Below are 12,644 nucleotides of genomic sequence, written 5' to 3' on the forward strand. Positions count from 1 at the left end.
AGCCGGCCCAGGCACGCAGAGGGCTGAACGTGGGACAGGGGGAGGAGAATCACAGATGTTGTGGCTGTGACTGGTTGTGTACACAACACCCCTGTAAGAGACCTGGATGGTATGAACACGGCACAGCATAATCAGGACCTCAAGTCAAAATATGTGTAAGATGATCTTGATCTATAACAAAATTACACAGGAATTTCAGACATTTATGTCTTTAATTATTAATTCATGTTTAATAGAAGACCAATCAGTTGAAAAGCATACTGCTCACAGTAAAGACCACTGCAACACCCTGACCTGCAAGATGATCATAAAAATGTCAAGACTTGTCTATTTTTGTCTATTTTTCGCTCTCTGAGACTGGATTAGGCCACCAAGTGGGTTTCATTGTCACTGGATAAATGTGTTGACAGAGTGAAAAATCTAGATTATTAAGTAAAATAATAATCACTAAAGGGGTCATATGATGCGATTTCAATTTTTCCTTTCTCTTTGGAGTGTTACAAGCTCTTGGTGCATAAAGAAGATCTGTAAAGTTGCAAAGACTGAAGTCTCAAATCCAAAGAGATATTCTTTATAAAAGTTAAGTCAACCACGCCTACCTAAACCGGCTCGTTCTAACACGCCCCCACATACCTACGTCACGATCTCGGAAGATTTGCATAACGCTTCCCAAATGTTCGCTCACTCAAGCCGGCATCCGCTTACTCTAGCCGCCGGCCACCGCTCACTCAAGGCCGCAGTGTGTGACGCTGTGTTTCGTTGTAAAAGCGAAACTACTTTGTTTGGAATCACAGCACACCTCGCTTTTCAGACCGATGAGCTTTGTAAAAATCGACACGTTTCAGAAAGGCGGGGCATAGAGGAGAAACAATAATGTACAGTATGTGGAAAATAATGTGTTTTTTTAACCTTAAACCGCATAAACACATTTCATTACACCAAATAATGTTCTTTTTAGCAACATCATATGACCCCTTTAAAGTTACATTATGTAACTTTTGGCCCTCTAGTGGTAAAAAAAAAACTCTTGCGGAAGAACATTGTGTGGGTTGTGCATCGGCTGTGCTTCTCTGCGCTGATGAATGTTTCGTAGCACATGGAAAAGAAAAAAAAAAACATCACATGAGCAAGAGCCATTTCTTATGTTGTTTAAACTTATTGGAAACACTAATGTTTTTTAAATAAATTACTTAAAAGTTAACATTAGACACTCTAGCCTGATATGACATTATAATAAACTCGCGCTACTGTTAAAACTACATGGCTACATGTCTTTTCAAATCTAATTCTCACCACTTCTGAAAAGCCAAACCAATGTTGATTCACATTTTATTACAGACTGTTATTTCCCCTTTTTGCTTGTAGACGCTACTATTTTAACAACCCAAAGTTTTGCCTTTTTGCATGGTACTTTGTCAAAATTTGTCACTCGTTGTGATGTGACATCTTCCAGCTTCACACTACTTCCACACCATACGCGCGGGTGAGGGGTTATCAGGTATGATGTGACACACACAGGCAAAAATCCGTCCCGATGGCTGTAAAAAATAAATCATTATTATAGGTTTATCAAAGTGTAGCAGGGTATAATGAAGACATGGTTTGGAAAATTAATTCTTTTTACACTCATTAATATTAAAAACAAACAAAACTAAACAAAAACAAACAACAAAAAAAAGTGTAGCTTTTTCAAATATCACCAAAAAGGAAAATAAATAAATACCCAATAAAATAAATGAATATAAAGGACTTTTCCAGGTCTAGAAATAACACTTTTATCCACATTAAAACTGCCCCATTTATCCAGGACTGTGTGAACCCTGGTTTTTAAAATAAAGAGAGGGGGAAAAAAACTGTTGTTGAGGGGTGAATTAAAATAGGAAATATTTAGATTTTTAGTTGTTTTTGCATATTTTAAAGGTGACATATCATGAAAATCTGACTTTTCCAGGTTTTAAGTGCTATAATCAGGTCCCCGGTGCATCTACCAACCAAGGAAACGTGAAAAAGATTAACCCAGTAACTTTGTTTTGGTAAGCCTTTTCTACAAACGTCTGAGAAAACGAGTGCTTCTGATTTCGCTCCCTTGGTGACGTGGCAAAGGGATCTCATTATAATATTACTGCCCCTTAATCTGTAAGTTTACACCCACGGCACCGTTATTGTGTTTTCGCAAGCGACAACAGTGTACTAGTTTTAATGCCATGGCGAAAGTTTGAGCAAAAAACATGCCAACTGTTCTGTCATTAGCTGAACAGACGAGCACAGTTTACAGTCCCAGCTTCAGAGGAGACAAGAGAGCAGTGGATTTATTGATTTATTTACTGTATATTGCTGCTGCCACACAGATCTAAAATAAACAAGCGATTTATTTCCCAGCAGTTTACCTTCACAGAAATAACCAACTGTTTTTGTAACTCATGTGTGTTTTTAACGTAAACTTGTGTGTGAATGAGAACTCACATGCTGTGTGGGTTTTGTCTTATTTTAAAATTAAATCAAATTATGTCATCTTGAAGCCCCCAGAGTGGCCACTGGTTGAGAACAGCTGCTGTACACTGTTTGTGTTTGCTATGAGCAATTGCAAAAATATCACTAATTACAGAAGTAAACACACTGTCAGTGCTCAATAGTAACTAAACACACACTAAAGGCAATCTGCCCCTATGAGACGTTATTTCTGTAAGCTATCCATGTGGTTGAAATACCAGTCAGCCAAGTAGTTGTTGCATAAAACAGTTGATATCCCCAAAATAACCACAAGCACAAGTGTGATCAAGATCCAGAGATCAACTCTTACTTACTATTCAACTCACTTTTGAAGAGCTAATAAAAAATTATGAAAGAATGAAATGGTCATATTTCAAATAAAGCAATTTTAATTTAAAAAAACCTTAACCTGAGCATGTTGTCTCCCTTCAGCAGGGCATGCAAATGTCATTAAAAGACATATGACAGTGATTTTTATTTTTACAATAGTATTTATTTTCCAAACTTCACATTTCATCCCACACATTTAAAATAATCAGCTCAACAGATGCCTGTACTATACACAGACCTGTGATGTGAACAAATCAGAAGTATCTATAGGCTCATATGGAAACAATCAAAACCCCAAACGGGAAGTGCTTATTCCTCCTGCCACCCACATGCACTGTGTATTTACACCTGTATGTGTGGTCCAGCAACAAAATACTCATTCAAAATATGGCTGTTAACACTCAACCATTTGGCCAGTTATTTCATTTAGTCTGTTTTTCAGTCTTATCTCCCTCCAAAAGCAGAAAAACATAACTCTAAGAGCTCTGCTAGGCGCTTCAGCTGAGATGTGACATGTATACACACAGTTTGGAAGCTCTGAATGTCCAGGGTTGCGGGGGTCAAGCTCAAAGGTCATCGTGAGAAGGCAGGCTGTCACTGGCCAGGCTGGAGCTGGAGGTGGGACTGGGGCTCAGGCTAATGGTGCTCAGCAAACTCATGTCTGGAAGACTCATAGTGACTGACTGAACCTCACGATCAGAAGAGTCCTCATCTTCAGCATCAGACCTCTGACTGACTAGCACACTGAGAAAAACAGACAGGGCGACACGAAGCGAGTCAGATGTAAGTTGTACATAAGAACATGCGAGATGGGTGTAGGTGTGTGTACATACCCAGATCTAGTCATCGGAGATCTATGTCCATGATACGACTTGGAAGACCACTATGAACAGAAGCACAAGCATAAAGAAAATATACAATAAAATAATTAAATTATCTTCAACAAGGTTCACACAATCAATGACCAATGAATTTGCACTACCTTACTAGTATTTCATAAAGTCAGGTCATCATGATTTTATTGATATCTATCTATCTATCCATCCATCCATCCATCCATCCATCCCATATAGATAGCTGGGAAAGATATCCATTTGTGTATTTTTTTTTATGTCAAGTATCATTATATTGACCTGTTAGATTAAAAAATATTTTAATTATACCTACAGTGGTTTATAACTATTCATATTGTGATGTTATTTTTATTACTACTGTACAAAAGCCTCTACATGTCTATGCCTTTTCCATTCCTATCTCTCCCAGGACTGGAAACAATTAAAATTCCAACATTTCCAGGTTTGGAACAGTGCTTGAAATATAAAATCAAAATGGACCCAATTTTACTTTCTCAAATGTCTTTGATCTTACTGTGCACATCAGTGCATGTTATTCTAAAGAAAGAAAATTGTTCCATTAAAAACTTTCTCCGTATAATTGTTTCTGATCATGCTCTAGTAATTCTTTTGGCCCTCCCTGGCTGTTATATATCTTCTTGTGTTTGAAGAATGAATATATTACTTTTATCAGATAGCCATTTTGTTCAGTTTATCTCAGAAAAGATCTCCACATTTCTTGAAATCAATTCTACAGAAGGGATTTCTTCATTTTTACTTTGGGAAACACTCAAAGCTTATTTACGAGGAGAAATAATTTCTCGTTCTGCTTATATTAAGTTGAGTAATAGAAGGCTTTTTGAACTTTCTGAACAAATTGGTAAACTAGACCAGATTTACACGCAACACCCAACTCCATTCAGTGGCGCAAAAACCGGGTATGCAGTATATACAGTGTATAGGGGCACCACACATAGGGGGGGGCGCCATTTTGCCAAAATCATTCTGTGAAAATCTTCTTTAATAAAACGTTATAAATAATAAAAAGCTTAGTTATTAAAAATAATTAATGCAACATTTTTATTTAACGGTTTTTAGCATTTTAATGAGTTCAAAAATGTATTTATTAAAGGGGTGGTTGACTGGTTTTTTTATAGGCTTGATTGTGTTTATGGGGTGCAGTCTAACTTGTGTTAATGCTTCGTTTGTTAAAGAACACATTATTTTTCACATAATTTACCTTTATTCCACACCACTCTATCCCTTCTCCTCTGAACGCGCTGATCATTTCCTGCTTTTATGAAGCCCCTCCCTCAGAAATACACGATGGGCTCTGATTATTAGCTGGCCCAGTGTGTTGTGATTCAGTGTTACCCAATGGTCAAATGGTCAACACAGCACTCAAATTTCTAACAATTTCAAAACAGAAAGGTCAAAAGAACAACAACTATTTAAAATAGAAATCTTTCTAAACATTCTAAATATCTTTACTGATATATGATAAATCAGTAAGTCAATATGAAATTTAAATGACAGGCTATATTTATATTATGAAATTTCTATTAAAAACACAACTTAATCTGGTTTTAGCATGATTAGCGTCGCCCTTGCTAAAAAAGCATTCAGTAACCAGCCAGTGTTGGATTTTGAATGATGGTGTTCCTATCAGGTACCTTATCTAACTTAAACAGCAAGATTCCTTTGGTCGACAAGCTTCATCAGCTAAGTTTTGCTGGTTAACTGCTAGTTTATACCAGTCCACCAGGCCAAACCATCACGGACTAGCATGGAGGCTAGTCATTTCAGCAGGGCCTCCTGTCTCTTTCTCTCTATAATACATACAAATATGCTAACCCAAAAGTTAAGCTAAGTGATAAAGCTTCCTCTTGCACTCTCTCTCTCTAGCAGTTTGGCGCAGTTGAAATGAATTAGCTACAGCAATCCAATCCCATCATGCCCCAGCTCCTTATACACAAATACACAAATACATAAATCAATTCCAACGATTGCACGCTGACACATGAATAACTGTACACAACCTTCAGACCCTCCCTCCTCTACTCCGCTCCGATCTGCAAAAACAGCCCCTCCCTCAAAGCCAATCTTTATTTTTCCTCTTCTAACCTACAGCACCAGCAAACATTTGAATAATTATGCAAATTCTCATCCAGAAAAGTGTAAAAATAATGATCAATAGCCTATGAAAAATTAATCAGGACAAGACGAAGCATCTCTGTTAGCTCTTCCTCTCTCACTCTATCTTGCCTCTCATGATGAAAGAGTTCAAAAAGATTGAGAGTTTAAAGGGGTGGTTGACTGGTTTTTTTATAGGCTTGATTGTGTTTATGGGGGGCAGTCTAACTTGTGTTAATGCTTCGTTTGTTAAAGAACACATTATTTTTCACATAATTTACCTTTATTCCACACCACTCTATCCCTTCTCCTCTGAACGCGCTGATCATTTCCTGCTTTTATGAAGCCCCTCCCTCAGAAATACACGATGGGCTCTGATTTATTAGCTGGCCCAGTGTGTTGTGATTAGCTAAACCGCCTCTAGCGCACGTCTAAACAACCCGCCCCTCAACATAGCGGCATGTGCTCCGGTTGTATTGTAAACAATGACGTCGTCTATATTGCTTATCAATTTGAGCCCGATTGAGACGCAGAGGATATTAGTGAAGAGGATCACGCAGAACCTGTGCAAGCATGGCTTTTAATGGTAGGCCTAAGATTTTTGTTAAACACTGACTGATAACTTTTTCAGAGTTCATTGATTATATAAAATTCAGTGAAGGTTGACTTGACTATAGTTATCTGCATGTCTCATCCATGAGTGGGCCTATGCAATGATGGGGAACAAGCAATGGTGCAATGGTGGAAACACATGTTTGTGAATGGGCATTTGATTTACATTTGAGAGAAACTAAGATTGTAAACAAGGATACAAACTAGCCACTTTTCACAGAAAATTGCGTTGTAAATTCAAAATAGGCCATCTGTGTTATTCAAGTAGATTCAATGAGTTGAAAACTCTTGCTACTTCATACTTCAATACAAAGCAATGCTGAACTTTGACAAAAAAATAGATTTTTAAATGTTATAATAGTGATTTTATAATGTCTAAATATAAATCCATTAGCAAAACATCTGAAAAGAACTATATTACAGAGTGGAAATGGTAAAGGAGACAATAAATGATCCTCTGCTGCCATTTAGTGGTCATAGTAAAAATGGAAAAAAAAATGCAGATGTTCTTTAAAATAAATTTTACTATATAAAAATGTGCAAAAATATTAATAATTTTGTGACAAATTATATATATATTCAAATTACTTAACTAAAAAGTGTGCAAAAGTACATGTGTCTGAAAATGAAAATTTAAAAAATGTGTTCTACTGTCTGGGGTCTGCCATCAGGAGTTAAAGGGGATATTATGTGACACTTTTTTCTTTTTTTCCCCCCTTGTTTTTACTTTTCACTTTTTTCCCTATGGTATTAAAAAAAGGGGAAGGGGGTTCAAACCTTTGTAACATTTTTCCTTGTATCCTTCCATGCACAAGCTAGTAATGGGCTTGGTCATTGACTTGCAGAAAGTTTTCTGCGCAAGTTAGTGTTAGAGGCTACTAGAATACAGGGGGGCGCCGACACTGATCTTGCATACCCCTCGGCAAATGTGCAGTTTCGCCCCTGACTCCATTATAATATAATGAAAGGGATTTTTTTTGCAATCTGAATATAACCTTCTTTCTACCACCCATGCTGAGCAGCTTCTGCTTAAATCACAACACCATTTTTATGAGTTTTGGTGTTAAAGGAGTAGTTCACTTCCACAAAACACAAAAGAAGATATTTTGAAAAATGTTAGTATCGGAACAGTTGATGGGCACCATTGAATTCCATAGGAGAAGTCAATGGTGCCCATCAACTCTTCTGATACTAACATTTTTCAAAATATCTTCTTTTGTGTTCAACAGAAGAAAGAAACTCATTCAGGTTTGGAACAAGTGGAAGGTGAGTAAATGATGAGAGAATTTTCATTCTGAAAGTAAACTACTCTTTCTGGCACTACAACTTAAGACTTACAATTGCAAAAACTTATATCACCCAAATCCAAACCCAAGAAGGTAATATTATATCAGAACCCCAAGAAAGCGTGCCGCTACGATGGCGTCGCTGACGAGCGCTCTGTGCAAACTTTGCTGTTTCTTGTGTTATTTTGTATTATTCGTGTTACTTCTTATACATGCTTTTGCTCAGACAGTACAGACTCTCATCCAGTATGATCGACAAACACTACACTGTAAAAAAGGATTTGAGCCTTTAGCTTCCCCAACTCATTTTCCTAAGTCAGTTCAACTAAAATGTTGGGTACACTTAAGATATTAAGTTTACCAGTGCCCAACTAATCCGTTTAATCAGAGTAGTTCACGCAACAAAGATTTCTTAGTTGTATGAGTGGCAATGCAAGGAAACCCCGCCCACCGAGCCTTCCTCGCAGAACGCCATGCTTGAAGACTGACGAAAAGCTTCAAGAGTTCCAGAGGTAAGAGCAAACTTATGTCCAGCTTGTATTTATGAAAAATGTTTGATACATTAGGGTAAAGAGTAATATTACACAGGTTGTCAGTGTAATCCTCGCGGCAGTGTTGTACGGAGTGTAAAACATGGACAAAAATATATGTAACGTTATAGTGATCACGTATTTTAAGGTGTAACGTTAAACTAGATAAATACAGGGTTGTCAGTGTAATCCTCTTGCCACTGTTTTTATAGAACCCTGCACGTGATATGTGGACAAAAATATATTTCTAGTGGCCATGAATTAGTTCCCTCGTGATAGTGAAATCGTGTCCATGATTAATCATTCTTTCGCTGGACTGTTTTATTCAATTGTGGCCATGATGTAATTTGTTAACGTTACCTCATTTCTAAATAAATCGACTGAACAGTTTAACCCATCTTAAACGTTAAACCTTTATTTGTGTCCATTTGATTGTGATATATTTTAGGCCTTACATTTTCAACGGACATTTATCAGTAGCCCCTGCAAGGAAACCCCATCGCGTCAGAACAGGTGCCGCGCCACGGCTGACGAAGCCTCCATTTTGAATTAAGACTTCTTGATTGAGGTAAGAGCAAACTTATGTCCAGCTTGTATTGATGAAAATGTTTGTTAAATTAGGGTAAACTAGAGAAATATTAAACGGGTTGTCAGTGCATCCTCGCGGCAGTGTTGTATGGAGTGTAAAACATGATATGTGGACAAAAATATATTTATAGTGATCACGTATTCGTTTCTCATTTCATGAATTCATTATTTCGTTATAATTAGTTAACGTTAAGAGGATTGTTCATTTGACTTAATTCGTTCCCTGTTTTATTTAACTGTGGCCACGTTGTATTTCGTTAATTCTTTAATTAAAATGAGTTGTGGTGACATTGTAGTTTACCTCATTTTAATTAAAACGAATTAATAATTTAGTACAACATGGCAACAATTTACTGAAACAATTTTATTAAACGTTAGAAGATGAATTAATATGAGTCAATGATATTTTCACTGCAATAATGTGCACATTATTGCCACGTGTATTTAACAGAACTAAACTTTCGAGTTTTATATGTTCATTTGATTGTGATATATTTTAGGTCATAGGCCTAAATTTACAACGGACATTTAACAGAAGCCCCTGCAAGGAAACCCCACTGCCTCAGAACAGGTGCCAGGGCTGACGAAGCCTCCATTTTGAATTAAGACTTCTTAATTGAGGTAAGAGCAAACTTATGTCCAGCTTGTATTCATGAAAATGTTTGTTAAATGAGTAAAAGTACCAATTAAGGTCACCAAAATCTGCCTTGTGCACATTTTTAGTGCACAAGTTATTGGTTTCAGTACAAGAAGTTGTTAAAATTAAATATTAATCTCCCACATAATAATATGTAATTTTATTTGAAATACCAACATTTCAATTAAGATGTACATCATTAAATGTAAAAAGTCTGGCTGTGAATTTTTGTACCCTTTAAGCACACCACTTTTCCCAATAAGCTCACATCATGTTATATTAAAAATTCTTGTTTATTTTAAGCAACCTTTTTAAAGAATAATTGAAAAAAAAAATTATTTGAAGGTACAAAGTCAATCACAAAAAACAAAACACTAAATTCAAGCAACAAGGCACTCAATTTGATCAACTTTAGTATATTCTTAGCGTCATTCAAAAGTGTCAGTCAAACACATTGCAACATCAAGAAAGTATTGCATATTACTACAATATTACATTACTGAAAGCCCTTTAGCAGTAATATATGCACAAACGTAAAAGATGTTAGTCTACTTTGACTTTCTTTTTCTTCAGAGTTGGTGGCTGAACGGAGTACTACAGAGCACCCTATCCTGTGAGTCATATGAACTGGACCTGCAAGTTCTGCTCATTTTCTTCTGCTAATCAACGCAGCATAATAAGGCATTATAAGATAAAACACGGGCACTATAGTAGATCTTGCCCCTTGCCTTGCATCTATAGTGACTGTTTGTGTTCTTTTAAGACACAGGTTGCTCTTAAAAACCATTTGTTGAAGCATAAAACATCAGTAGTTCATCAGTCTCAGGCAACTGTTACCCATGAATCTCAGTCCAGTGTGGTAACTCATCGGTTACGGTGTGAATTGTGTGTGTTTTCTGAGCCATGTACTATTAAGCAATACTTTGCTCATTTGGGAACTCATTTGAAGAGTAAAGAAACCGTTATCTGTCCTTTTGAGCAGTGTCAGTTTAAGTCTAATGTGTATTCCACCTTTACTGGGCACAAATGTAGATATCACTGTAATTATGGGATTAACAATTTAAGACCTGAACTAATTTGTAATCACAGTCCAGCAGAAACCAGTGAGGAACAAATAGGAGATGTGGTTTCAGTAGAATATGATGACTCTCCAAATGATGATGATTAAGCCTCGTCACAAGCATTTCAATGCCCAGTTTTCCCCAGTGTTAACTATGCAAATGATAAATAAATGCCTCTTGACTCTTGACTCTTAAGGAATTTAAATCTTTTTACCTCTCATTGCATCAGTCAGACTCCCTTAAAGATCCTAATGTTATCAGTAGTTTTTTAATTTTTTTTTGATAATCTCAACATTCCTCAAATTAACCCTCTGAGGTCAAAGACCGCACCGGTGCGGTCGGTCCCGTCTTTTTCTTGATGACCTCGAAAAGAACTAAAAATACTCGGCCATTTCTGATCGTACAGATAAGAGTAAGGCGTCGTTTGAAACTGCAAATTGACTACTTTTATTTGTGTATAGTCATAATAACAACAAAACAATGTGCTTTTGTAAAATAAAGAAAATAAACAGGTTGTGTTTTCAGCCGTCTCAATCTCCGCAAATATCTTTCTGAAACGCGTCACTAAAATGAACCAGAACTCAGCGAATACTTCACACACCGACATGAGAAATATATCTATAGAAAGCTTGAAGTGTCTACTTTTAAATGAAGGAAGTCATGTCGAAAACAAATATTCTCTGATAAAGTAATTCGTATGAAACCAGCGCAAGGTCCAGTCGTTCACGTCTGAGCTCATTATCTGTAATGTGATCACGCCCAAGCGCAACGTGCTATTTTACACCCCTAATTTACACAGTGAATATTACATTTTTATTATTTTTTTAATAATATATAGTTTTTATTCATATTTTGGTGTAACTAGCGTTACAGTGTAAACACTCATATCACTTTTATATCGTATTGTTTTATATTTTACAGAACATAAAAAAACAACAACCTGGAGTCGTGAGACATTTAGATGCAATGAAATGAAACATTTCAAAATGTTTCACTTGATTTCATACATTTAGTCAGGAATTAGGCTATAGTTTGGGAAAAGTCTAACTAGTAAAGTGTGTACAAGTTACGTCACAATAACACAATAACAACTAATGCAAGTACCGTATTTGCCCGAATATAAGACGACCCTGATTATAAGACGACCCCCCTTTTTCCAGATGTACCCATTTAATGGCACACTCGTTTTATGCGTATTTGGCGCCACTATTGTTGTGGGTGTATTATTGACATGTCAAAGTCTAGACCCTGAATATAAGACGACCGCATTTTTTCAGATGCATTTCCAAGAAAAAAACATTGTCTTATATTCGGGTCAATACGGTAAATAAAACATGACTTACTCGTCAGAAATGATCTCCTCCGCTGCTCAAGCCATGTGTCGCATCGTGTTCTTCTTCTGAGGTAAATTCTGGCTTATTCCTCACAGCGCGTCTCTTCCAGAAACGAAACGTATCCGAGATGAACTTGATGAATCTTCACACTTTGTTTTCGGAGGTGATGTGGGATTTTACATGTTTGTGTCTCACGTGGATGATTACCATATGAATAGCGCGCGCTGCACTTGGGCGTGATCACATTACAGATAACTGAGCTCAGACGTGAAAGACTGGACCTTGCGCTGGTTTCATACGAATTACTTTATCAGAGAATATTTGTTTTCAAGATGACTTACTTCATTTAAAAGTAGACACTTCAAGCTTTCTATAGATATACACTACCGGTCAAAAGTTTGGGATCAGAACGATTTTTAATGTTTTTTTACAGGAGTTTCTTATGCTCATCAAGGCTGCATTTATTTGATCAAAAATACAGGAAAAAATTTTATATTGTGAAATATTATTATGATGTAAAATAACATTTTCCTAATTTATTCCTGTGATGCAAAGCTGAATTTTCAGCATCATTTCAGAATGATGATCCTTCAGAAATCATTCTAATATGCTGATTTATTATCAGTGCTGGAAACTGTTTGCTGCTTAATATTTTTTTGGGAACCTTTAGAAATTGAATTGAATTGATACTTTTTTTCAGGATTCTTTGATGAATAAAAAGTTAAAAAGAAGAGCATTTATTTAAAATAGAAATCTTTTCTAGCAATATACACTACAGTTCAAAAGTTTGGGGTCAGTAAATTTTTATTC

General features: G+C 36.4%; 1 protein-coding gene and 1 long non-coding RNA gene across 2 annotated transcripts in view; one reads left to right on the plus strand and one right to left on the minus strand.

Moving 5' to 3' along the window:
* Positions 1-2,861: 2,861 nt before the first annotated feature.
* LOC107752897 (tubulin polyglutamylase TTLL4-like) overlaps positions 2,862-12,644 on the minus strand; it is a 24,190-nt gene continuing 14,407 nt past the window's right edge. The window contains exons 18-19 of the mRNA XM_016568973.1: positions 3,654-3,703; positions 2,862-3,564 (exon numbers count right to left, since the gene is read on the minus strand). Of these exons, the coding sequence (XP_016424459.1) occupies positions 3,387-3,564; positions 3,654-3,703 (228 nt within the window). The 3' untranslated portion in view covers positions 2,862-3,386. The remainder of the gene's footprint in view (positions 3,565-3,653; positions 3,704-12,644) is intronic.
* Positions 8,610-10,600, plus strand: LOC107752900 (uncharacterized). The gene is made up of 3 exons (XR_001641405.1): positions 8,610-8,782; positions 9,303-9,423; positions 10,013-10,600. It is a non-coding gene; the product is annotated as an uncharacterized LOC107752900 (long non-coding RNA).

This window comes from Sinocyclocheilus rhinocerous, unplaced genomic scaffold (assembly GCF_001515625.1).
Source record: "Sinocyclocheilus rhinocerous isolate Xijiao unplaced genomic scaffold, SAMN03320098_v1.1 scaffold1252, whole genome shotgun sequence".
Classification (NCBI taxonomy): domain Eukaryota; kingdom Metazoa; phylum Chordata; class Actinopteri; order Cypriniformes; family Cyprinidae; genus Sinocyclocheilus; species Sinocyclocheilus rhinocerous.